Source organism: Durio zibethinus, chromosome 12, assembly GCF_047325235.1.
Source record: "Durio zibethinus cultivar Kanyao isolate XHJ-2024 chromosome 12, ASM4732523v1, whole genome shotgun sequence".
In the NCBI taxonomy this organism is placed as follows: domain Eukaryota; kingdom Viridiplantae; phylum Streptophyta; class Magnoliopsida; order Malvales; family Malvaceae; genus Durio; species Durio zibethinus.
The window spans coordinates 4,530,654-4,554,284 of NC_143173.1; the positions used below are offsets into that span (position 1 = coordinate 4,530,654).

Genomic DNA, 23,631 nt, shown 5'->3' on the forward strand with positions numbered 1-23,631 from the left:
ATAAGAAATAATCAGGATAAATAAGTTGTTTAGTCTCTAATACAAGATGTGTCATACCTACAGTTAAGATAAATAGATATAAGTTATACATTCGAGATGATCTCAGATGCAAGTCATGCATTCGAGATGATCCCACTTATTTATGTTTTTTAAATTATTTCTTTTTTTTTTATCCATCTTTGATAAAGGAGCCAAATGAAACCAAAATTTTATGTTCGGCTTTGAATTAGAGACGTTAAAAATAATGAATCAACGTCGACCATAACCTCTAGCTATCCAAGCTAACGATGTGGGTTCGAATATTGAGCAGGTAGCGGGAATCGAACCCACATCGTTAATTAATGTATCATTGAATTGAATTTTGAATTAATAAATACGTAATTTTGAAAATTTTTTCACATGTTCTTTAGTTTTTTCAAACAAGAGAAAAGAAAAAATCGAACAAGACAAAAAAGTCAAAATATAAAAAAATTATAAGTCATGTATTTGAGATGATCCCAATAAATAATTATCGACAAGATTCAAACCAAAAACCTCTTTATTGAAAAGGACGAGCAAACGATTAAACTAATCACTTGTTAATAATTTATTCCATACATGAGATACTCTTATTCTTTTAAGTTATTTTTATATATTAATAACAAAATTTTTTAATTCTACAAAAGTAATTAAAAAATTATTTTTATTATATTTTAAGGATATGTATAGATAATTTAAATATGATACAAAAACAATTACGAAAATAATATAGTAATTTTTATATTTTTATGTATTTGACTTGAAATAAATATATAAATAATTAAATTTATATTTTTGTATTAATTTAAATAATTAAATTTAAAAATAAGATATATGTACATTTTTTTGGGTAAAATTTTTTTATTTTTCAACTTATTAGGTGGATTATTGCTTCTAATACCTGAAGCCATATTTGTTAGTTTTCAATCATTTTCTCATTTGAGCAACAAGCTACCTTTCTTTATTACAATTAAAGTAGTTTGGGCCTATGCATGATTCAAGGTAGGACGTCGCATGTTTTCATCAAAACCTTATACTATACAAAAGGATTTTTGTTTTCAATACATTAGAGGTGAAATAACAAAAATAAAATATTATTTTTTTATTTAAAAGAAAAAAAATTCACCAAAATTTTCAATGTTAGTAAAATAAAATTTTTGTGGATTAACGTACCAAAATCTTTCCAAAACAATTAATATAAAAAAAATCTTGAACCGTAACTCACTGTTTATACACTTAGAAAACCGGTTACTTCAAACCGGGTTGCAGTCCAATACCTACGCACGTTTACAACGCTTTTGGAATAAATAATGCTATTTAGGAATACAACATGAAATAAAAAATAAAAAAACAAACAAACAAACAAACAAAGAGACAGAGAGAATCCCTTCCAAATTCAACTTACAAAAAAATAAAAAATAAAAAATTTAGAAATGTACAAAATTCCCCAAATTTAATTTCTGAATGGAAACCCTAACCCTAATTCTCACCCGAATCCCCTTGTTCGGATCCCTCCCTTTCTCCCGCTTTCGGATCCTCCGTTTCTCTCTGTTCTTCGCCGGCGGCTGAAACCCCCTGACCTACCCCTTTAATTTAATTTTTATTGCTTTTCCTTTCATTTTTTTTATTAGATGTTAAACCTGTTAATTTACGGAAAATAGAGAAATAGGATAGAGATAGAGAGAGAAAGATATGGAGAGTGGGGCAGGATCAGATGGAGTAGGAGTCGGGTCGATCGTGTGGGTACGCAGGAGGAACGGTTCGTGGTGGCCGGGGAAGATACTGGGGCCCGAAGAGTTACCGGCGTCTCACCTTACGTCTCCGAGGACCGGAACTCCCGTCAAACTTCTTGGCAGAGAGGATGCTAGCGTGTAAATCTCTTATTATTGGCTTTTTTCCTCTCTTTTTTTTAATTTGTGAGTTTTATTGGCTTAATTTGTTTTAGCATTCCAAAAAAGAAAACTTACAAGTTGTTTTTAATGTAACAAATTTAGAAGATTTATCTTGATGCTTATACGCCTAGGCCAGCAAGGATTCAGGATAGAATTGAACTAGTGAAGAATGGAGGATAATGTGATTTATGTCAATGTTTGGAGACTTTATGGCAAATGAAGTTAGGATGTGCGAGTCCTATGAACGGACACGTTAAGGTTTAACTGATCTTTAAAAAAACAGTGAGAATGACTCTACGATTAAATGAAGTATTTTGATGATGTACTATGATATGGAATTCTGTTTTAATTCGTAGTTGGTTTGCTTAGAAAGTTGTGAATGATCAATGGTTTACTATAGAGTCTAGTCCTTTGTCACTCTGCAAACTTTTTTGTGAAGATCTAAATATAGGTAGTTATAGCTCCGACTTGCTTGGTGTCTAGGGTTTGAATGACATATATCTGCGTTTCTTTATGATTTCTGATTAAAGAGAGGGAGAATAGCAGAGTGGAAGACTAATCAGGACATTCCAGTCAAATCTATTATTTGGACTTTGGACCTATGAAGAAATACTGTTATTAGTAAACCCTAACACTGTCACCAGCACAGACGCACACGCATTTTTTCTTGATGGCGCATTAAATGTTATCCGGCTGAAAGGTTGATGTAATGTGTTGACATCATTAATGTCCTTTGAATAATGTTTAGACTGTTATGTCAGTTAAGTAGGCCCTTTTAACCTTATTCTGAACAGTTGAACCTAAAGATATGTGTTTATTTATTATTTTATTGCTTCTTTACTATCCATGTTAGAGTAAGAGATGCTACATTGATGTATTCTTCATTTTTATTAAAGATACATGTCAAACCTGATGTTTAGAGGTCTGGAGAAAGACTAGTGATGTAGTCATTTGAAGCATAGCAGGTGCTTTTTTCAAGTTTTAGGCTAACAAAATAACTTTGCTTTCCACTAGCATATCCAAAAAACAGTAGTAGCATATTTGAGGCACCTTTCACTTCTGTTTATACTAATTTAATTGTCAATTTACTGAAAATCTGTTAATACTGTTATTCATTTGCTTTATAAATGCTTTCATTACTTTGTTGCAATCTTAGACAATTTCTGGTCTTAGAATAGATGCCAATAGGGTTAGTAAATCAATTTGCATACTTTTTCCTAGGCAAATCCTCTGTTGAATGGAAATGCTGTCACCTTTCCTTTCCTTGTGCTTTTGTATGTGGAATACCTTTCCCTATCCAGGCTGTCTTCCTTGCCAGTCATGTTGTCTCCCTTTTCTATCTTTCTGACTCTCATTCTGATAAATGGATGTGGAAAATGTGCAAATAACTTGGAGGCATTTAATTTTTTTCTACTTGCATTGTTTCCATTGTTTGCAACTATTCTTCTGTGGTGATTTTATTTGGGAGAATAATGTGACTTCATTTTGCTTTATTGCCTCCCTTTTGTGTATTCTTTAAAGGCTATAGTCTTTATGATGTCATGGCTGAATTTTGGTTCAAAAGTTTTTTTTACTTGATTAGAATATTTATGATATATAATCTGCTTTTCCATTTTCAGTTTTCACTTTATTTCTGTTTTTAAGATATTCTTTCTTTTTTTCTTCTCAGTGATTGGTACAATTTAGAAAAGTCTAAGCGTGTGAAGGCATTTCGATGTGGGGAGTTTGATGATTGCATTGAAAGGGCAGAATCCTCACAAGGTATGCCACCCAAGAAAAGAGAGAAATATGCTCGAAGGGAAGATGCTATCCTTCACGCACTTGAACTTGAGAAGGAATTGTTGAGAAAAGAAGGAAAATTGGATAGACCTTCTGATGCAAGAAGTAAATTATCTGGTTCTGCTAAAAAGGATTCTGGAGGTTCAGATATTAGTAATGGAAAACTTGAGAACTCAAAATCAAATCAATCCAGGAGTCAAGATACTATTGTCAAGGATGAGACAGTGAGCAGCCCTGTACATTTGCAAAAAGACCAAGTGGGAAATCTGCCAAATTGTGAAAATGATCATGCTGAAATCATACCCCGGATGAGAGGATTGCAGGACTTGGGGCTTAGGACGACTCGCACAAAACAAAAGCTTACATCTTTTGGTGCTTCGAATGTTGATGATACACTATCTCCTTCCAGCAGGGTTTCTAGCATGGGAAGAACCACTCACATTAATGGTAAATCTTCTTTAGATGAAAGGAAAAGGCTACATGAGGGATCTACTGAGGGGTTTTTGGTCAAGAGAGGTGAAAGGAGCCACTCTTTTGATCAAGTATTGCACAGGAGTGTAAAATTAGAAGTCCCTCATTTTTTGCAACCTGACTTTGGTGTGGTTTATACTTCTATTTCAGGAGGAGAGCGGATGGGAGGTGTTTTTCGAGCAAAGAGGAGCAGATGCACGTACTTGCCAGCTGAGTCATTTGATGCTTTGGACTATAAAGAAATTCTGCCAAACCAGATTGAGATGTCACCTTTCGGTTTTCTGGAATATGATTCTTATCCTTTTCCTAATCACTTGATTGAAGATAATACTAGTGAGTTCTTGGAAGATGTTGAATCTGGTTCTTCCGAATCAACTTCCTCTGAATCTGAGTCAGATTCTGATTCTTCTGAGACTGAACCTGATATGGATGAGAATATCACTTCACATTCAGGTTAACTTTTCTTAGTCTTAACTCTAGTTTCATGCATTATGTTTGGAAGTTTATCTTGCATCTCATATAAATGTTCTCTTCTACGTTTACGATTGTACTACCCTGCAGACATGCAATACGTCTTTTGCTGTTACTTGATTTAGCTTGAAAACCATATGTTTCACATACTGTTCTCTGTACACCATTAATAGTATTTAGTTCAAGATGTACTCACCTAAACAGAGATTTCCCTTCTCTCAAATTATTGACTCTGAAACAACTACAGCCAGCTATGTTGTTTGAGTCATAGGTTTTGATTGGGGGAAGGGAATTTATATGTTGTCGAACAACAACCTGGATTAAAGATGCTCTGCAATTCTGTTTTCTGTTCAACTACTTTGAATGTGTATATGACTTCCTGTTTTCTTATGACATGTTTATGTTATCTGCTGAAATAAGTTGTAATATTGGTTGACTTTTTTGGTGGGTAATACCTTATTAGTGCGACCTGTTATAAATAAGTTGCTGAATTAACTAATGAAAGTGAAGAGAAAAATGAAAATAAAAAAGAAGATGGGTAGTGGTAAGAGGAAGAGAGTCAGAAAGATAGAAAAGGGAGATAACATAAAGAAAATAGGTTCTGGTAAGTGTCGTTATGAAATATTTGAAATTCTCTTTTATATAAAAATTTAATTACTATTCTGAGCTTTGCCCATGGTGTATCTTGTATAGATTGTAGTTTTAAATCATAACTAATGTTGTATAGATTATGGAGTTAAGTTCTCAAGTTTCATAATTGAAAACTAATGTGAGACTTAATTAATAGCAGAGATCTATAATGGAATTTGAAAGTTGGTTTATTGGCTACATATGAAATTTAAATTTGTCCTTTTCTGTTTGGTTCTTAAATATGCCATCGCAATGGCATAGCCAAGTTATATTAAGTTGGAAGGCCAATATAAAACTATGCATGAAAGTATTATAAAGCACTGAATTTTAATATAAGATTAACAATTTTGGGGGGCCAATTAATATATAAGGGAAAGATCCAATTACACGAGTGTAAAACTAAATAGTTTTATAGCTATTTGTGAATGTTGATCTTGGTTTAATCTAATGGCTGATAGTTTATCATTTAAACATAAATATATATTACCATTTAAATTTCTTACCACATTTTGAATTCTCCTTGTTTCTCTCTCTCTCCCTAACCATCAAACTAAAGATTTATTTCCTTGCATCTTCATTTTCTACGTCTGTCATTTATTTATAGTGTTATGCACACACACACACATATATGTATATGTTTACTAGTTTATTCATGAAAGTTGCCATTAAATTTATCAAAAAATGAAGAAAAATGTATAAGTTGTAGTCAGGGACGGATCCAAGATTTATACTTAGTAGGGGTAAATTATTAAGTAATATTTATTTACAAACTATTGTAACTTAAAATGACTTTCATTAAAATATATAATGTCAAATTCTTCTAGAAATATAAAATAATAAAAATATTTATAAAAAAACTTCTTTATATAAATAGTAGACAAAATCATATTTGCTTGTCTTAATTGTGTCACTTTCAAAAAGAATATGAACACTTATATAGGTAAACATAAACATGACAATTAAATAAATAGATTAAAAACACATGCACAAATATATTTATTAAAGGGATTATATAATACCACACAATTAACAAGTTTATCAAACAAGTTAGATTAAACACAACATGACATAACATGTTCTGTAACCCATTTAAAAACTCATTCTAACAAGATCAATAAGTGTAGCAAAGAGATAAATTTTATATTTATATTTTGAACCATTAACCGATTCAATTACTTTTTATTTTGTTAATACATTCATATATATTTCAATATTATAAAAGATCCGTACTTAAATTTTTTTTATTACATTTAGTGGGGGTAAAAAACAAATAATTAAAAATTTTGAGTTTATTTCTAATAATCCTACTTGTTATTTTGGAATCTTAGTGGGGGTAAATACAAGAATCATTTAAATTTTGGGTCTCTTACTAATAGAAATACTCAAATTTCAGGATTTTAGTCTAGATTCGTCTCTGGTTTTAGTACTATAAAAGAAAATGGATTTGAGAAAATAAGGGATTTAGGGGCTTATTTTTGTAAGAACCATATTCAATCCCATAGTAATAGCATGAAAAAAAAAAAATCATATGAACCTGGAGACATGAAGAAGAAACGGAAAGTTTGGGTGCTATCCATCAAGTAAGGAACGTGAAAAATGCAACAGATGGAATATTAAAAAGGGAGTGTGTTTAAATACCCAAAAAATATATATATATATTAAAAAGGGAAAGAATGAGAGAGAAGGGAAGTGTTTATGGTGATTACCTGAATAAATGAAAAAACATTCACCATCTCTTAACCAATATATTAGATAAAGATCAATGGTCACAAATGGGTGTAAAACTAAATAGTTTATTATACTTGTTAAGTGGATCCCTGCCCCCCCCCCCCCCCCCCCAACAAACACACGCACACACATGTAGGAATTTGAGAACATTTTTTTTTTTTTTTGGGGGGTGGGGGGTGGGGGGTGGGGAAGATGATGGCCCCCTACCATCCACTGCTACCCCCTTTTGGTTACCTGAGGAATTTTATGTTTAGTCAGGAAAGCATGGTGGCCTGTCTAACTATTGGTGGTATTCAGGTGCTACTTTACGCATGAATGCTCGATTGGGTGCCTTTCAAAGACCTGATGCACTAGGAGGTGGAAGCATGGGCCAGGGGGATTCTGATGAGTCATCTCTTTCTGGTGAGATGTCTCACTTTCATCCTCATGATCATATTTCTGTGAATGAAGCAATGTCCAAATGGCAGCTAAAAGGAAAAAGGAACATACGGAATCTGGCGAAAAGATCCATGGATGTCGCAGAGATAAAAGGTTATGATGGATCTGCTCATGGAATATATCATGAAGAAAGGGGAACTTTCAGAAGAAGGTCGTTAGGTCAGACTTCTCGTAGAAATCATTACTTTAACGATGATGTTGATGTGGCTGGTTTGAGCGCAAAAGATTTCGGGACCCAAATGGTTGGTTTTGATGATAGAGGATATTTGCATACACAAAGGGATTCATCCAGAAGTAGGAATATTTTCAATCGTAACATCATTAATTGGAAAGGCATGCCTTGGGAGAACCATGCTGTTTTGAAAAGAGAGTGGGAAGACAATGTGTTGCACTTTGATCCGATATTTGCTGCCCATCGTCATTTTGGTGGGAAGAGAAGATCTATGTTGATAGATGTGGATTTGAAAGTCCAAGCAGGCTATCCGAAAGAACCCGTACCAATTGTTTCATTGATGAGCAAGTTGGATGGGAAGGCAATAATAGGCCATCCCATTCAAATTGAAACCCTAGAAGATGGTTCAACTGAGACCCTTCTCCCCACTAGTGGTTATTTCAGCAATGGACAAATAAACCATGATGGAAATATTCCACTTCCTCCAGCATGGAGGACTGCCAAGAGGACCAATTTTAGGGTCCCACGTCCTCAGCCACCATGTGCATTGGGTAGTTATGAAGCTGCTGCATATCATTCTTTGGATCATGAAGGAAAACCACCTTTCAAGAAATACAATGGAGAAAGTTCCAATTACAAGGCAGGGCTGGTTAAAAAGAGCACCTGTCATGTTCCGCGCTCTCCCACTGACAGGAAGTTCCAAAGAAAGTTACCAAAGAAAGTAAGCTTATCTTCTAGCCAGAAAACAAGAACTCTGTCATCAATTGGTATAGAACATAATCTCAGTTCTAAGCCTATACATGATAGCAGTAACTGTGAAATGGATGGATTAATCAAACCAGAGTCATCTGGACCACCCACAACAGTGGCTTGCATACCTGTCAAACTAGTATTCAGTAGGTTACTTGAAAAGATCAATAGGCCAGCATCAAAAGCAGCTAGTAAAGTGATTCTCTCCGGTAGTGATACAGTAAGAGATCCATCATAGATTACATTGTACATTGATACAACGAAACATTAATACTGTCAGCAAAATAAGCATTGCCAGTTTCCTCTTTTTGACAAAAAGCATTCCCACCGACACTCCATTGTCAGCATTGTCAAGATGAGGTGCCCGCCTTCGTTCCAATAATTAGATCAACCAGGTAATCAGCATAGAAACTCAGTCATAATTTGATGAACCAATTCATTGCTTATAGCGTTTTTAGGCTTTCATGTTTACTGGAAATCTGTTTGTGAGGAATCAAGGGAAGAAAAGTAATGTAAGGTAGCAAACGGGTAATGAGAAATTATGCCAGAAGCAGACAGTTTGGAATTTGCATAAATGTGTATCTGGTTTCCACAGGCCAACCTATTCCTTTATTCTAAATACCACAGTAAAGTTCTAATTTTTTACTCTTGATTGAGCAGTCAGGAAATGGAAGTCTAGTTTTACCGGTGGACGTAGATTTTGACTTTAAAGTTGGACATTTTATGGCCATTGCTAGGGATGTAAGGGAGTCGAGATCTTTGTAACTTGGATTTGACTAAAAAAAAGTTTCAACTGATTAATTATCAAGTTGATAATGAGCTCAAATTATTTGAGTAACGAGTTGAATTAAATTTGAGTAGTATAATATGCAATTCATGAGACTCGTGAGTTTCCATTTTTTTAACATATTTAATACATATATAAATAAATAATAAAAATATAATATTTAATGTTAACATTTATAATTTCATAGAATGTACTAAGCCATATTTGAATGTTAAAACATAAAAGGTAAACGTAGATGTAGATGTAGCTCGAATAAAACTTGAAGCCTCGAGTTTGAGTTAAATTCAAACTTTTCATTGTATGGACTGAATTCAATTACATCCTCTGCATTACCTATGACAGGACAAAAATGATAGCAGCCGGAATTGGTGATTAACTTCAGTATGTCTTTTTCACTTTGACCTTTCTTTCTGAGATGTGTACAGTTCTTTCTTTCTGAAAGTGGGTTGCTCGCAATGGTCCTTTTTTGTCTCATTAACAACAAGCACATCAAAGATAAGATGGCAACACTACTCATTTAAGCAGATATGACCCAAAATCCGATAAGCAAGAAAGTTTCATATACACTATACAAAGACACCTTAACCACCGTAACACACACCCCCTCCTCCCCCCGGCCCCCGACCCAAAAAAAAAAATAAAGGAAAGAAAGAAAAGAACTTTCACAATTCAATAAAGCTGGATCCCGGTCCCATACTACCAATACCATCTTGCTCCCTTTGGATGCGGCGAGTACCCGCAATGCAAAAAACGAAACTGATTTCAAGACCAACAGGAGCCAAACTGCCTAAAACACCAGGAGATAATCCTGCATGTGTTTCGTTGGGTAATTTTCTCATCAAGTGAACTGCCGCCTGTTATAAGTATCTTCATGTACAAATACAGGATCTTGAGAGCTCTGGGGTGGGAACTGAGGTTGTCCCATGGCTATGCCACCTTGATTAGGAATAGGTGCATTGCCCCAAGGACCGGTTGCATTCTTAGCCATGTTTAAGGAGAGATAATAGAAGATTCCGAAAATGACACTCGCAACGGCTAAGACAGCTCCCCCAGCAAAGACTCCAGGTTTCACGACATAGCAGTAGTAGTTGCCAAAGTACACACTCTCTTCACCATGTTGATCATTGAGTGCAGAACCAGTTAGCAAGAGAAGGAAAGCTATAACAAATGTGAACCTGCATGAACATGGAATCAATGCGCATATTGTCAACCAATATAATTATTACGAAATGTTAAAATGAAAGTGAATGTCAAGAAACAAGTTCTGTTTCTCCTGGCTCAATAAGCATTTCATTAATTACCCAAAAGAGAAAGTTGGCACACTGCAAGCAACAACCAACCTATAAACAAAACAAAAGCAATATCTACATCACCAAGTATTCTCTATCTTCAACTATTATGCCTAAGCTGGACTAATCACACCGTATCATCAAGTAAAACACATCTGCCCCCTTTTAAGTTCACATGAATTCAGGCATTTCTTTTCAAGAAAAACATATAATGCCAAAAAATCAGGAAAAAAGTTTTAACTACAAGTTGTGTTCAAGAATTACCAAGAAACAACATAAAAGACAAGAGCTTTTGTCCAGTTAGAGTTCCAAGTTTGAGGGTTTCTTTTGCAGCAAATACACCCAGTTGCAAAATTAATAATTATTTGAGCTATCAGGAGCGCTGCTGCTGCAGTTAAGCCGAGGCCAAGTGCAGGACTCCGGGGATAAGAACATTGTGTAGTGGAGACAAATTTAACTTCCGAAGCCTATAAGAGAGAAAAAGGAAGAGTTGGAAATCACAAGAATTTCAAAAAAACCATTTCAAGTAAACTTACCTAATGCATGGAACATTATTTGACAACATATCAAAATATGTATTAGAATATCAAAATAAATCCCGCATTCAAATTGTTCAATATTTACTTGTCTTTAGTAGCATAATGCTGTCAACATCATGGATTCAGGTTTTTAACAATTTAGCTCAGGCTTCCAAAAATAGCATGGAAGCATGAGTGTAAAGCATCAGCCCAAAAAATTTTAATGCAATAGGCATTGAAATGAAATAATAGTGCTCCAGATAACAATGGTAGAACACAGTGACAATGGAGACAACTAAATTGATTTCGTGGCTAGAAGCCCTTCTTCAACTAATTTGATTTCGAGGTGCAAAAAAGACCAAAACTGACTAATCAAATGAACACTTGTTGCAAGAATTTAAGCAAAATCAACTTAAAAGCCAAGCACAAAACCAAACTTAAACCAGTATAACATGAAAGTGATTTAAATCAATATTCATTCTATATGCCAGGATGACTAAAAATAACTCAAAACGATAAAGCAACTTGTCAGAACATTGTTGGAAAATCTCCCATTAATTGATGAGGCTAATGACTTCAAATTCTATATGTCAAAATTACACTAGTAGCAGGACCAATGAAGCACCAAATATTCCAAATGCCAATCCGGTCTATAATAATTTCTCTCTTACATTACTTTTTCAACAGTACTAACTCTAAAGTACATTAAATTTCTACGTCATTGTGGATTTGATTGAGAATCTGGCTTTTTTATGTTCTGTTTCCATACATTCATCCCTCCAGAAGGACTCTGGTGAAAGAAAAAAAAAACCCTAACAAAAAAACACTTAACATAATGTTGGATAAGTTGGAACAGTTAAACTCATGCCTCTGCTTACTTTGGGGTCCCAAAGAAGCAAGGTTATCTCCTTTTTTCCAATTTCCACAAAAATTTATAAAATAAACAAGAAATTACAAGTAAATTCAAGCATGAAAAAATTAAGATCTTCTAAAAAAAACCATTGAAACCACTAAAACTATGCTTTCTTTAAGTCAAATTTCATTTTTCAGCCCTACTACATACATAAAAGGAAAAAAAAAAAAAGCAACAGATTTTTATTCATTTTTCAAAGTAACAGTTTGTGCTCTTTTGCATAGTTTTTTTTTAATCACCCAAGCAGAGGGTAGTTGTAAAGAAAATGATAGAAAATAATAAAAGCAAACAAGAATTTAAAAGAAACCCACAACAGAAGATATGATCAAAGCCCCATGTATAAATTATTTACCTTGATCCTTGTAGCTTCAGCAGCAAAACCAGTAGCGGCTACTAATACCGCCAAAAAGGCAACAACACTGCATAAAACTAAACCCTTTCTTTCCATCTCTTTTCACTGTCTTTCTTGTTGAAAACTGAGAGTTTTCTCTTTGTCCGAGAGAGAGACAAGTTACTGAGGATTAAGGAAGTCTCTATCTGAAGCAAAAAATAAAGAAGTAAAGTCTGCAAACTAAAGTGTCACAGTGCGTGTGCCTTTTGAATGTCTATGTAATCTTTAATTCTTCTTGTCCAAGGAGGGTGGTCAAATAAAATAATTACTTTTTTTTTTTTTGCAAAAAATAAAAGCATTATTTGATACATGAATCTGATGGCGATGTTTAAAACTAACATCGCCAACCCTTACTATTTATTTGAGTCAAACTAACATTATTTTTTTAAAACACAAGCTATCATTGTTAATAATAGTACTATGGTATACTGTATTAATTTTTAAAATTTATTTAAAATATATCATAACTGGAATAATCATTTTTTTATTCAATATTAACAATGAATTCGCTTTTTATTTTACACTTTTTATAAATTAAATATTGATTTAATAATGAAAGAGAAAGAAAATTCAAGTTTTTTTCTTATTTAAAACTAAAAAGGATATTTTTTTTTTAATTTTATAATTTGTATTTATGGTCATATTTGTTATTTTATAATTCAACCTTTGGATTTTTTTTTTTTTCTTATCCATACTCCCATCATTGTACTAGGTATGGATTGTTCAATTTATTTATTTTCAGTATATATAATTTTTTTTTACATTGAAAATGCGATAATTTAAACTTAATTCTTTAAACAAGAAAAGCAAACATCATCTGTTAAACCAAATGCTCGAAAACTCCATATAATTAGATTAAATCAGTTTAGCTAAGTTTCAACAGCATGGCTCCCATGGATTCATGATCCACTTGAGCAAAACTCAATATTCAAGTCAGGTTATTAGCATGTTTTTGGCTTGCGAAAGTGAGTCAACCTCAAAATGAGACAGTAAATAATGAGTTTGTAAGCCAATAATATATATATATATATATATATATGCAGATAATCTAACTATACTTGTTCAGTTCAGCAAAGGTCAAACCCTGAATTTGACAAACTTTTTTGTCATGTGAAAGAAAATGACAAATGTTGAAGAATATCATTTGGTTTCTTCAGCAGCAGCAACAGAAAGAATGGAGAAGCTTTGTGACATTTTATGTGCATGAATTCCTCTGTTTCTAATAAGAAAAATCCTTATTTGATAGGGAAATCAAAATTCATACTTGCACCACCGATTCTATGAGAGTATAGAATAAACAGAGTTTGAAGGTAACAAATGAAGTTTCATTGGAGGCCATAAACAAGTAAAGCTCCAACAGCTCCAACACCAGCCATCAGCCCTATAATAACCCCAATTGGAGGTAACCCTCCACCAACAGCTTTGCCTGTATTTACGTCGTATTGAGCAAATCTCTTCTTTGGTGCTCGACATTGAGGGCATGCATACGTATCAGGCTACAGCAAATTAAAGATGACGATATTTTAAAATCTCTTTTTCACAAAAATATATGCAGATGATTTGAGGTGAATAATAAACCTGACAATTTTAGACACGATACAAAAATAAAACAAAAGACTATAGTTAATAGTTTTAGCGAAAATGTATGAGTTTGGCAAAATGCAAAAAATGCGGTTTTGTGTTTGGAGTGTGACATGAATTAACATGACAATTTTTTTTTGTTTTAAGTACGTTTGACATGACACGAACATGATATAAATACATATATTGCCAGGTCCAGTGAAAAGCATCCATAAACCAAGTTTAATTTTTGCTGTGAAACTGTATAGAAACTTGCCTGCTCATCAAAAGGTTTTTGTGCAGTGTATATGTATCCACAATCAAGGCAAATATGAGTAGCTCTTGCCTGCAAAATTCTGCATGCTATTAGTTTTCATGCATAACTAATCTCATTAAATACACACACAAATGTATCTGAGTATGTATATCTTTATCCAAAAGTGAAGTAGAATATTAATTGGCCAAAGCTATGTTTGCCTTTTGAGCCTCAGTCAATTTCCTTCCAAAGCGAGGAGGTGCTGGTCGCTTTGTTAGTCGTTTAACATCGACTTCTGCTCCTCTGCATCAAATCGTAAAGAAATACAGTAAACATATTAGGCAAAGGAGTTTCTTCTCATTATTTTCATACTGGTAAAGAAATACAGTAAACATATAGGAAAAGGAGTTTGATTACTGCCAAATTACTGGGAAAATGGGATATTTAACTAAAAAACAATCGCATTAACTCAAAGTAACTGATGCATGATAATTTTTCATGTCAAATACGCTCCCGTCTTCATCTTTCCTTTTTTCAAGTTAGTTTATAAAATTTTTAAGCAGAAAAGACCAGGGTAGCACACTGGAGTTTCTGTCAGAAGATGATTTATAAACTTCAAAACATAAATATATAAAAAATGCTAAAAAACACCTACATTTCCTTTTTTTTCTGGCCTTAAAAGAGAGAACTATATTTTTCTATATCATATCTGCACAAATTTTTAATTTTATTTAATTTTCTATATTACATCTGTAAAATGAGATAGTATTTGCATGCTCAAAGCATAGCAGAAGTAACAATTATCAAACAATAAACCGAAGAATTTGCAGACTTGTAGCTCAATTTAGCGAAGCCATTACATGTCTACAGGCTAATTGATGCAGTTTGGCACTTCTGCTATATTCTAAGAATGTAATTTCAATGTCCTATTCACATAATTCTTATCCCTTAATCTACTAAATTGTCATACTATATGAGGGATTCGTCCTCTTGTAACGTGTCTACAGTTACTGGAGTATCTACAACTACAGACAGCAGTCACTGCATCCCAAGATGCTATCATAGGCGTTAGTGAAATGCATTTTGACATAGGCACAACCTGAGTGATCAATGCTCTCAGTTATTTATGCCTCTAAATTATGTTAGATTTGTTCATATAATTATATATTTTAACCAAAATAATTACAGTTCACAATATACATTGAATTGAAAATGAGGTTACATGGTTTTCAAATGATACCTTATTCTAAAGTTTTCAACTGTTATGTAAGAGAAGATTAAGTGAAACACTGAATCTTTGTTGCTAATTCTTAATCCATGCTTCAAAAGCATCGTATAGAATATGTTATGAATAAGTATTGCTTTGCCATAGAGGCCCATAGGTCTCAAAATGTTCTAAAATATTTTATTGATTTTTTTTTTTAATTTTTGGAAAGAAAAACAGAAAAGTCATGTTCACTGCCTAAACTTGTTATGTTAAACAATGAGCAATTCATTTTTATTTTCCTTTTTGATGTTCCACAACTGTTTGGGCTTCTGAAAAGTATTTTCAAAGGGTAGATGGTCATGGTGGATTCGCAGAGAATTACTACAAATTTAAGTATGCAATATATACTTGATGTTCATCTGATACTGTCGTAAATATCACCAAAAAGACATCAGCTCTATCAAGTTGAAGCCATTGCAAATGATAGTACATTATATCATTTTGTTCCAGTAACCGGATATAACCAGTTGGCATTTTTGCTGGCATACAAGGGGCAAACTATCAAAAAACAAGCATTGGTAACTGATAAGTGAAAAGCCTAACAAGTAAGAAACATGAGCAACGAGACACATTCATCTAGAAAGGAGAAATATGTTCTATCACTCTATTTTTGAAGAAGAAATAAGCACAAACTCAAATTAGTCTCCTTTTAAAGGAACATGACTGGTCATTGTATATCTTGTACTTGGCAAAGCATTCATATTTTCTTCAAGAAAAAACAATCCTAGAGGAAGTTTAGCAGAAATATTGCCACTGGGCCAACAAAAGAAGAAACAGAAGAAAAAGGACCCTTGTTTGTCTTAGTCCTTTGACAAGTTCCCCTCTTTTTCTTGATTAATAAAAAATTAACCGAATGGTCAAAACTCAAAAGTGCAAAAGAAAAATATATATACACTACCAGTATATTTTTATTTGCATCAATACACTAATTCTCCTGCCTGCTTTTTTTTAAACCTGGCAATTTTAGGCACGACATGAAAACGAGACAATAAAAAGACATAAAAGTAATACGGTTCAAAATTTTTGACCAAAAACATATATGGTTTGCTAAAATCCAAAAAATATGTTTGTGTTTGGTATGTCGATGTAAATAGTTATGTTTTAATCATGTTTGACATAAATAAACATGACACAGATATACGAATTGTCAGGTCTACTTTTTTCATGCAAACACTATATGAAATGACTGATTCAGAACCAGGAACACAAATAACTAAAGTCCTTGTCTACAAATATGACATTTTATTTATGATCCATTAACCCACAACAAAGAAGAAATATTCCACTTTGCCTAATAATGATTTAATATAAAATTATCAACAGATTTTCCTCCTATACTAATCATCAAAATTATGCAACTAATACAATAACAGGATGTGAAAAATAAAAGCAAATAAGTTAAATTTAGATAAAAATGCAAAAACCTGCTAACAACAAAGTAGACAGAATCTGGCTTTGCCTGTATGGCAGTTTTGGTAAATCCAAGCTTATCTGCAGGCCAAAGTTCATCCCCAAAGAAACTGCTTGTGTAAAGCACCTGATCCCCTGCTTTAAGCCCTGCTTTTGCTGCATTCCCACCTCCATCAACAGCCTATATCATTTCCATTTCAAAAACCACAGTTAATTGAAAAAAAAAAAAAAAACCTCCAAAATAGTCACAAAATTCATATCAATGATAGAAGGAGAATCGACACTTACAGTGATAACCACACCACCTCCTTTCTTTTGGCCTAATGTCAAGCCTAGGGGCTTGTCGACCTCAACCTCTATAGTTTTTGAAGCACCAGCAGTTCTTGCAGTGATCACAAGTCCTCTTCTTGCATGACTGGAACTGAAACTGCTCTTTTTCTCAGCTAGGAAGAAGTCTGAGACACCCCTTTTGGCTTCTTGAAGAGACAGGCCTTGAAATGTGGTTTTCTATACATGCACGAACAAAAAGCCAGAGGGTTTCGATCAATGGGGTATTGAAGTGATAAACCATTTTAAAAGGTTCTGATCTGATAACAAGTATTTCATGCATACCTAAGAAGCAAAAGTTGTGAATGCCTTTGTAGAAGGGGTCAGGTTAGCTTTGATGGAGTGATTCCTGCTGGTGAAGGCGGCAGAGCAAGAAGAAGAGGCACCTGAAACCACAGCTGATGACATGGTTGAACTTGATATAAGAACAACTGGCAAGGGAAGAGAAATAAAAAGAAAGAAATGGATTTGAGTTTATTTACGGTTGAGTTAAGTGAGCGATGAGGAGTGGCTGCTTTGGTGTTGTTGAAGTTGTGCGGATACGAGAGGAGTGCATCACCAGATAACCTTTTAGTGGCAGTAAAAGGCAAGGTACATGCTGAGAGCCACACGCCCCCGCCAGGTCACTGCCTTGATTCCACAAATCACTACTCTATATTTTTCTTTTCCTTAAATATGTTATCTTAATTTATTTTGGTACATAATAAATATAGGATAAATTGCAATATTAACCTTTGAAGTTTTTGTGTGTTTTTAGTTTGGTCATCTAGTTATGAAATGTTATAATTTGATCAATGAAATTTATGAAATTAGAAGTCAAGATTTTAATTATAACCAAATAAAACTTTGTAATCTTAATTTTATGCAATCAAATATAAAAAATTTATTTCTATTTTTTATAAAATTTGAGAGTTTATTTTAGTATTATCTCAAAATATTTGAGATAGAAAACATAAATAATAAAAGAATTTATTATATCAATTTTCACGGATTTAGTAATTAATTTGTGAAATTTTCAAAATTGAGTAACTAAAATTAAAATTTTCAAAAAATTTAAATAATCGAAAGTATAATTTATTTTATTTATATCCATTGTTTTTTCAAAATTTATAATACGATGTCAATAATGTTATCTATCATATCAAATTATTTGATAATGCCATATAATGAATGATAGATGATATATTAATGCCACAATAGCGTGTCAATTAAGGACGGCAATCTAACCCGTTCTCGACGGGTTTCGACCCAATCCGACATTGTGAGGTTTATTTTTTTTTTTTGAAATTCGAGTTTCAAGTCGGATCAGATCAGATAAGGTTATGAAACAATCGAGTCCGAATTTTAGAAAAATTAGACTCGATATTATATAAAAATTATTTTTTAATTAATTATTTAATTTTTTATTTATATACATATTTATATAATGATATTTTTAAATATTTATATTTAAAAAATAATATTTTATTAATTTCGGGTCTGATCAGATCATATACGATTTATATAATATCGGATTGGGGTCAGATTCGAGTATAAAAAAAAAAAAAAAAATCGGGTAGGATCAGATTCGGATTTATTAATGCATAAAATCGAGTCAGGTTTGGGGCGAGCAAAACCCGCCCCGAACCCGACCCAATGCCAATCATAGTGTCAATAGTCTCATCAATTTGGCGACTGCAAAAATAATTTTATAAACATTAGGGACTAAATTGTAACTTTTCATAATATATTGATAAAAATAAAAATACCCAAAAGTTTTAATGATTAATCTTATAATTTGCTCAAATATATACGAATATTAATGTAATTTTTACATTTTTTTAATCTTTAGATCAAAATTAAATTTAAATATATGTATATATATATATATACAAATATATATAAAAAGGGATCCAGTTACATTAATATAATTCTTACAATTTTTTTTTTAGATTTTTGGAATAAAATTAAATTTATGAATTATTTAAATCAAAAAATATTTTTAAATTTAATAATTTTAATCCAAAATTTAAAAAAAAATGTAAGAATTACATTAATGCAAGTGAAACTCTACTTATATATATATTTACATTATGCCATTATAATATTTTTTTTATAATTGATTAACAAATTTTTAATTACTATACTTGAAAAAAAAATTTCAATTACCATAATTATGCTCTATCATATAGAAGTCACACTTTTTGTTTTAATACAATATAATAATTTATATATACTTTTTATAAATAAAATTAAAATGTGTAAATTTCCATTGAATTTCAAATATACATTAGCTTTACCTTTTTTTATTTTTTTAATTTCCTTCCTAAAGGTTTGTCTTCATTTTACCTCACCATCTCTTTCTTATTTAGCTTCTGTTTTTTTTTTTTTTAACCTTTAATCAATTTTTTTAAAAATACCTAAAGGCTTAAAAATTGATACATGGTTTTATCAATTATATAATAATTAAGTATTTTAAAAATATTATTTAATCATATATTTATTTTATTTAATTAAGAGTATATTTTCATCTCACATTTTTATTTTATTTTTTATTTAATAAAATTATTTTTATGGTATGTTATTTTTTTCTTTTTATTTTTGTTTTTTTTTCATTTTTTCAGACGCCTTTCCCCGAACCAAAGTTCCCATGTATGTTTTGCTTTAGCCAGTAAGTAGAAAAAATTAGAAAAAGAGTTTCAATTGTTTCGGCAACACGAAAGCTCGCGAAAGGAGAGATGGATCCACAACTAACCGAAGTGTCGCAGCTATTCGAGCGATTCAAAGCTGCATTTATTAGAAAAGATTACGATTCCTGCGCCAATCTCCTTTCTCAGCTCAAGGTCTTTAAACTTGTTCAGATCCTAATCTGTCTCTCTCTTTGTCTCTCTATCGGGAAAAATTCTAGGGTTTTCCACTTTCCTTCATCTGGAAAAGATCGAGCCCGTGTTGTAGGAGATTATTTTTTAGGGTTTAGGAATTTAGGGGTTTTGTGTTGGATGTTTCAATTATAAATGAGCATTCTTTGTGCTTGAAAACTGGATCGATTAAATTGATTTGGTTGGAACTAGATGAAGGCAATAAAAAGAAGTTCTTCCTTTATTATTATTATTTTTTTGCTAGGTAGTACTTTTCGTTATTTGTCAAAAATTTTGATATCCAAAAGCTGCTGGAGTAATTTGGGTTTATTGTTGCAGGTGTTGCTGACAAATTTCAGGAGCCTTCCTCCTTTATTCGAAAATACGCCTAATGCGGTTAATGAATTGCTGTTAGCAAGTAATTCTTTTGACTAAATTGAATGGTTTTCCCTTTTTATTTGTCATTTGTATATTAGTCCGTATTTAATTGAAGCACTAGCTTTTCCATGTATTGAGGAATGCTATATGTATTGTAACTTTTTAATTGAAGCTTCATGTGCAAGAACTAAATGTAACCTGGTTAATGGTGAGGACTACTATGAAGCCATTGCTAAATCTCAAATATGATTTGGAACATGCAAATTTGTTTCTTTCTTTGTTGGGATCATTAAGCCTCCTGGTAAATAATTCGAGTGTGTTTCAGCTATTCCGTTTTAACCCATTTGAACAGAAATAAGAATTTAAGTCTCTAATTGTTTGAAATTATAATTATCAGTTGTTTACTTCTTTTTTCTTTCACTGACTATTTCAGGGGAAATTTATGAGCATGCTGTTGTCCTCAGTGTGATGACTGAGGATCAAGATGCCTTTGAGAGGGATTTCTTCCAGTTGAAGCCCTATTATACAGATGCTAGGTTAGTTGCTTGTCTTTCAGAGCTATGCTTAAAGTTTTGTCCTGTAGTCCGGAAATTATGTCTTGTGTCCTTAGTATAGCTATTGTCCTGTATGTATAATTTTCTATCCAGGCTTAGTTTTCTTCTTCTTGTTGTTGATGTAATTTCCTCCCTTTTATCTCTAGGTGTCTAAGGTAGATGAATGTATAAGAGGTGCATTCTGTAAAACCCTGCATAACGATTCATAAAAGATGGATAACAATTCGTCTAGCTAGAAAAATCAAGGTAGAAGGTGTATATAATCCGAAAGGACTTGTAGGTCTGAATTGTGTGAAATCGATGATGGAGAAAAAATTGAAGAACTTTTTTCATGTGCATGTTCAATTATTTTGGAGTGAAATTTAAGAATGCCCGACAAGCGTATATATTATCAAAGATATTTGTGATGGCTAGCATCTTCTTTAATGGAATTAAGGGAATATGCTGCTTGTAAATGTTAATATTAAGGTAGTATCTACTGGATCTGATCAACATTGACTACCGTGAGAATAGCCATTTTGGTCTGTCAATGAATCTGCTAGACACAAGCAGCTAATAATGTTGCCAAGTGTTATGAAGAATAATAGTATGACTTATTGCCTATTTTCTGAACTTGTCTGCAGGACCCTCATTAAGTTTGTTGTTCACTTTTCAAATTCTATGCTTCCAACTCCTGCACATTTATTAAAGTTTTGGGAAAAATATGTAAAGGATGTCTTTGACACTTCAGATTATCTAGGATGTACTGTATTGGAATTCCATTTTTACCCTCTTCTAAATATTTCCTGATTGATATTTCCATGTTTAGTTTAACTTGTGCCACATCACTATATAACTAGTTATGTTGATCCAAAGTTCAAGAGTAGGTTCCAGGCTTCTATATGTGATTCACAGCTAAGGATTTTGATGATTAATCTCCTTTCTTTTTATTAGATTTTTAATATGTAAAGAAATTAAAACGGATGTTATATATTGTATGAGCATGTTGGTAAATTGGATTTGTTCTACTTCTGCAATTTAAACCAATTCTCTTAAGTAAACTTCCATTCCTTACAGTGTGTGTTCTCGTGTATGTTAACTAATTTCTTATGTAGAAGCCTATATCATTTATTTTAGGGAATTGATGGTAATTATTTTACTTTTCTTTTGATGGAGCAGTAGCCGTCTTCCATCATCCCTTCAAGAGTACCCAATTTTAGGTCTTAATCTCTTGAGACTTCTAGTCCAGAACAGAATTGCTGAGTTTCATACCGAACTGGAACTGCTTTCAGCCACTGCTCTGGAGAATCCTTGCATCAAGCATGCTGTGGAGCTGGAGCAATCATTTATGGAAGGGGCTTACAATCATGTGTTGAATGCTAGACAGACTGCTCCTCATGAAACTTATGTTTATTTCATGGATCTCTTGGCAAAGACAGTGAGGTAAGCAATTGTCTTTGGTGTATGATGATAGTTTGGGGATAAGAAAATAAAAACATGGCCAACTGTCATTTAAATTTTGGTTGTGTCCGCAATTATGTTGAACCTAAGTTCATTTAATGACTTGATTACATCAGTGCTGGTGGCACTGCCACTTTTGACCACCACCTCGGAGTTCCTTACTTGTGGCACTTCAATATTAATATGCTTCTTTTTAAGTGATAGAATTTGCTCTATCATGTATTCTTGTTCGTTGCTCAATCCTCAATAGTTTAGTGATAACTTGTTGCTTTCAGAGATGAAATAGCTGGATGCAATGAGAAGGCATATGACTATCTTTCAATTAATGATGCTCAGCGGATGTTACTGTTCTCATCTGATCAAGAACTTTTGCAATGCATCCGAGAGGTAAGCATCTGTGTAACAGACATTTAAAGACATTGTCAAAGGCTTTGGCATACCAAGCTTACTTGTACCTGTTCCCTTGATTGCAGGAGCATCCTGAGTGGGAGGTGAAGAATGGATTCGTCTTTTTCCAGAAGGCAAAAGAATCTGCACCATGTAAGGAGATTCCATCACTACAACTGATCAACCAAACACTTAGTTATGCAAGGGAGTTGGAGCGGATTGTCTAGGGAAGTTGTTTTTGATGGCTGCTCTTATTTCTTCTTATGACACTCATATAACTTGACATCAATTCTGTTGTGGATTTTAGTTTCTACCTCCAGTATGAAACTTAAAAATTTCGTTTGATTTCATATTTCAAAATTGCTATGGTTGTGTCATTGTGACCTCCCTTTTCCTTTAGTCTTTCCTGCAGGACAGGTTGTTTATCATACACTTACTCGTATCTATGTTGTGATTTAAAGAGTAGTCTGATAATTGATATGTTAAAAAATAGATACAACGTAGGATATATATAATGAATTAGTCGATTTCAATAGGTGAAGAGGGAAAACAAAGCAGCCTTTTGATGTCAGTGATCACTCTATGGAAATTCTTAGCACACGGGTGTGTGCATTTGTACATATTTGTGTTGCTTTGCTTTTCATCTCTTTTGCTCCTTTGATGTTAAAACTCAACCATTATGTAAATGGACATTAGTTTACATTTGATAAGTTTTTGGTTGTTAACTATATTTTAGTGGGAGCAGTTTATTCAAAGATGACCCACTCTGCATAATTTTTTTTAAAATTCTTAATGTACCCTTAATCCATAATCTTTATCTTTTTAACTCACTTGAAAATGACATTAAATGTCTACGTCTTCTAGAACTAGCAAGTTTCAAAAGTATGATGAACATGCATGCCTGTGAGCTAATATTAGTTACCACCTATTGGATATAAGTAATTATTAGATAATATTATTATCGTATT

At 32.7% G+C, this 23,631-nt stretch overlaps 3 protein-coding genes and 1 pseudogene across 6 annotated transcripts; 2 read left to right on the forward strand and 2 right to left on the reverse strand.

Moving 5' to 3' along the window:
- The first annotated feature begins 1,345 nt into the window (after positions 1-1,345).
- Positions 1,346-8,994, forward strand: LOC111296012 (uncharacterized protein At1g51745-like). 3 transcript variants are annotated; one of them, XM_089769180.1, is made up of 4 exons: positions 1,346-1,889; positions 3,580-4,205; positions 4,311-4,613; positions 7,287-8,994. In XM_089769180.1, exons 1-4 carry the CDS (start codon positions 1,711-1,713, stop codon positions 8,585-8,587), a joined length of 2,409 nt encoding a protein of 802 aa, XP_089625306.1. In that variant the 5' UTR covers positions 1,346-1,710; the 3' UTR covers positions 8,588-8,994. The 3 variants fall into 3 exon arrangements, with proteins under 3 accessions (XP_089625306.1, XP_022745719.2, XP_022745720.2); XM_022889985.2 differs by having other exon boundaries at positions 1,347-1,889; positions 3,580-4,136; XM_022889984.2 differs by having other exon boundaries at positions 3,580-4,613.
- A 631-nt stretch (positions 8,995-9,625) lies between these two features.
- LOC111296674 (protein VASCULATURE COMPLEXITY AND CONNECTIVITY-like) lies at positions 9,626-12,650 on the reverse strand. Its single transcript, XM_022891095.2, has 3 exons — positions 12,209-12,650; positions 10,690-10,892; positions 9,626-10,311 (listed from the first exon to the last, which is right to left on the reverse strand). Exons 1-3 carry the CDS (start codon positions 12,302-12,304, stop codon positions 9,975-9,977), a joined length of 636 nt encoding a protein of 211 aa, XP_022746830.1. The 5' UTR covers positions 12,305-12,650; the 3' UTR covers positions 9,626-9,974.
- A 663-nt stretch (positions 12,651-13,313) lies between these two features.
- LOC111297464 (uncharacterized) lies at positions 13,314-17,695 on the reverse strand (annotated as a pseudogene). The gene is made up of 6 exons (XR_016346862.1): positions 17,353-17,695; positions 17,029-17,247; positions 16,755-16,921; positions 14,285-14,366; positions 14,085-14,153; positions 13,314-13,743 (listed from the first exon to the last, which is right to left on the reverse strand). The product of XR_016346862.1 is annotated as an uncharacterized LOC111297464 (transcript).
- Positions 17,696-19,654: 1,959 nt separating this feature from the next.
- Positions 19,655-23,062, forward strand: LOC111296958 (26S proteasome non-ATPase regulatory subunit 8 homolog A-like). Its single transcript, XM_022891462.2, has 6 exons — positions 19,655-19,889; positions 20,244-20,322; positions 20,716-20,818; positions 21,995-22,258; positions 22,552-22,663; positions 22,750-23,062. Exons 1-6 carry the CDS (start codon positions 19,785-19,787, stop codon positions 22,888-22,890), a joined length of 804 nt encoding a protein of 267 aa, XP_022747197.2. The 5' UTR covers positions 19,655-19,784; the 3' UTR covers positions 22,891-23,062.
- The last annotated feature ends 569 nt before the right edge of the window (positions 23,063-23,631 follow it).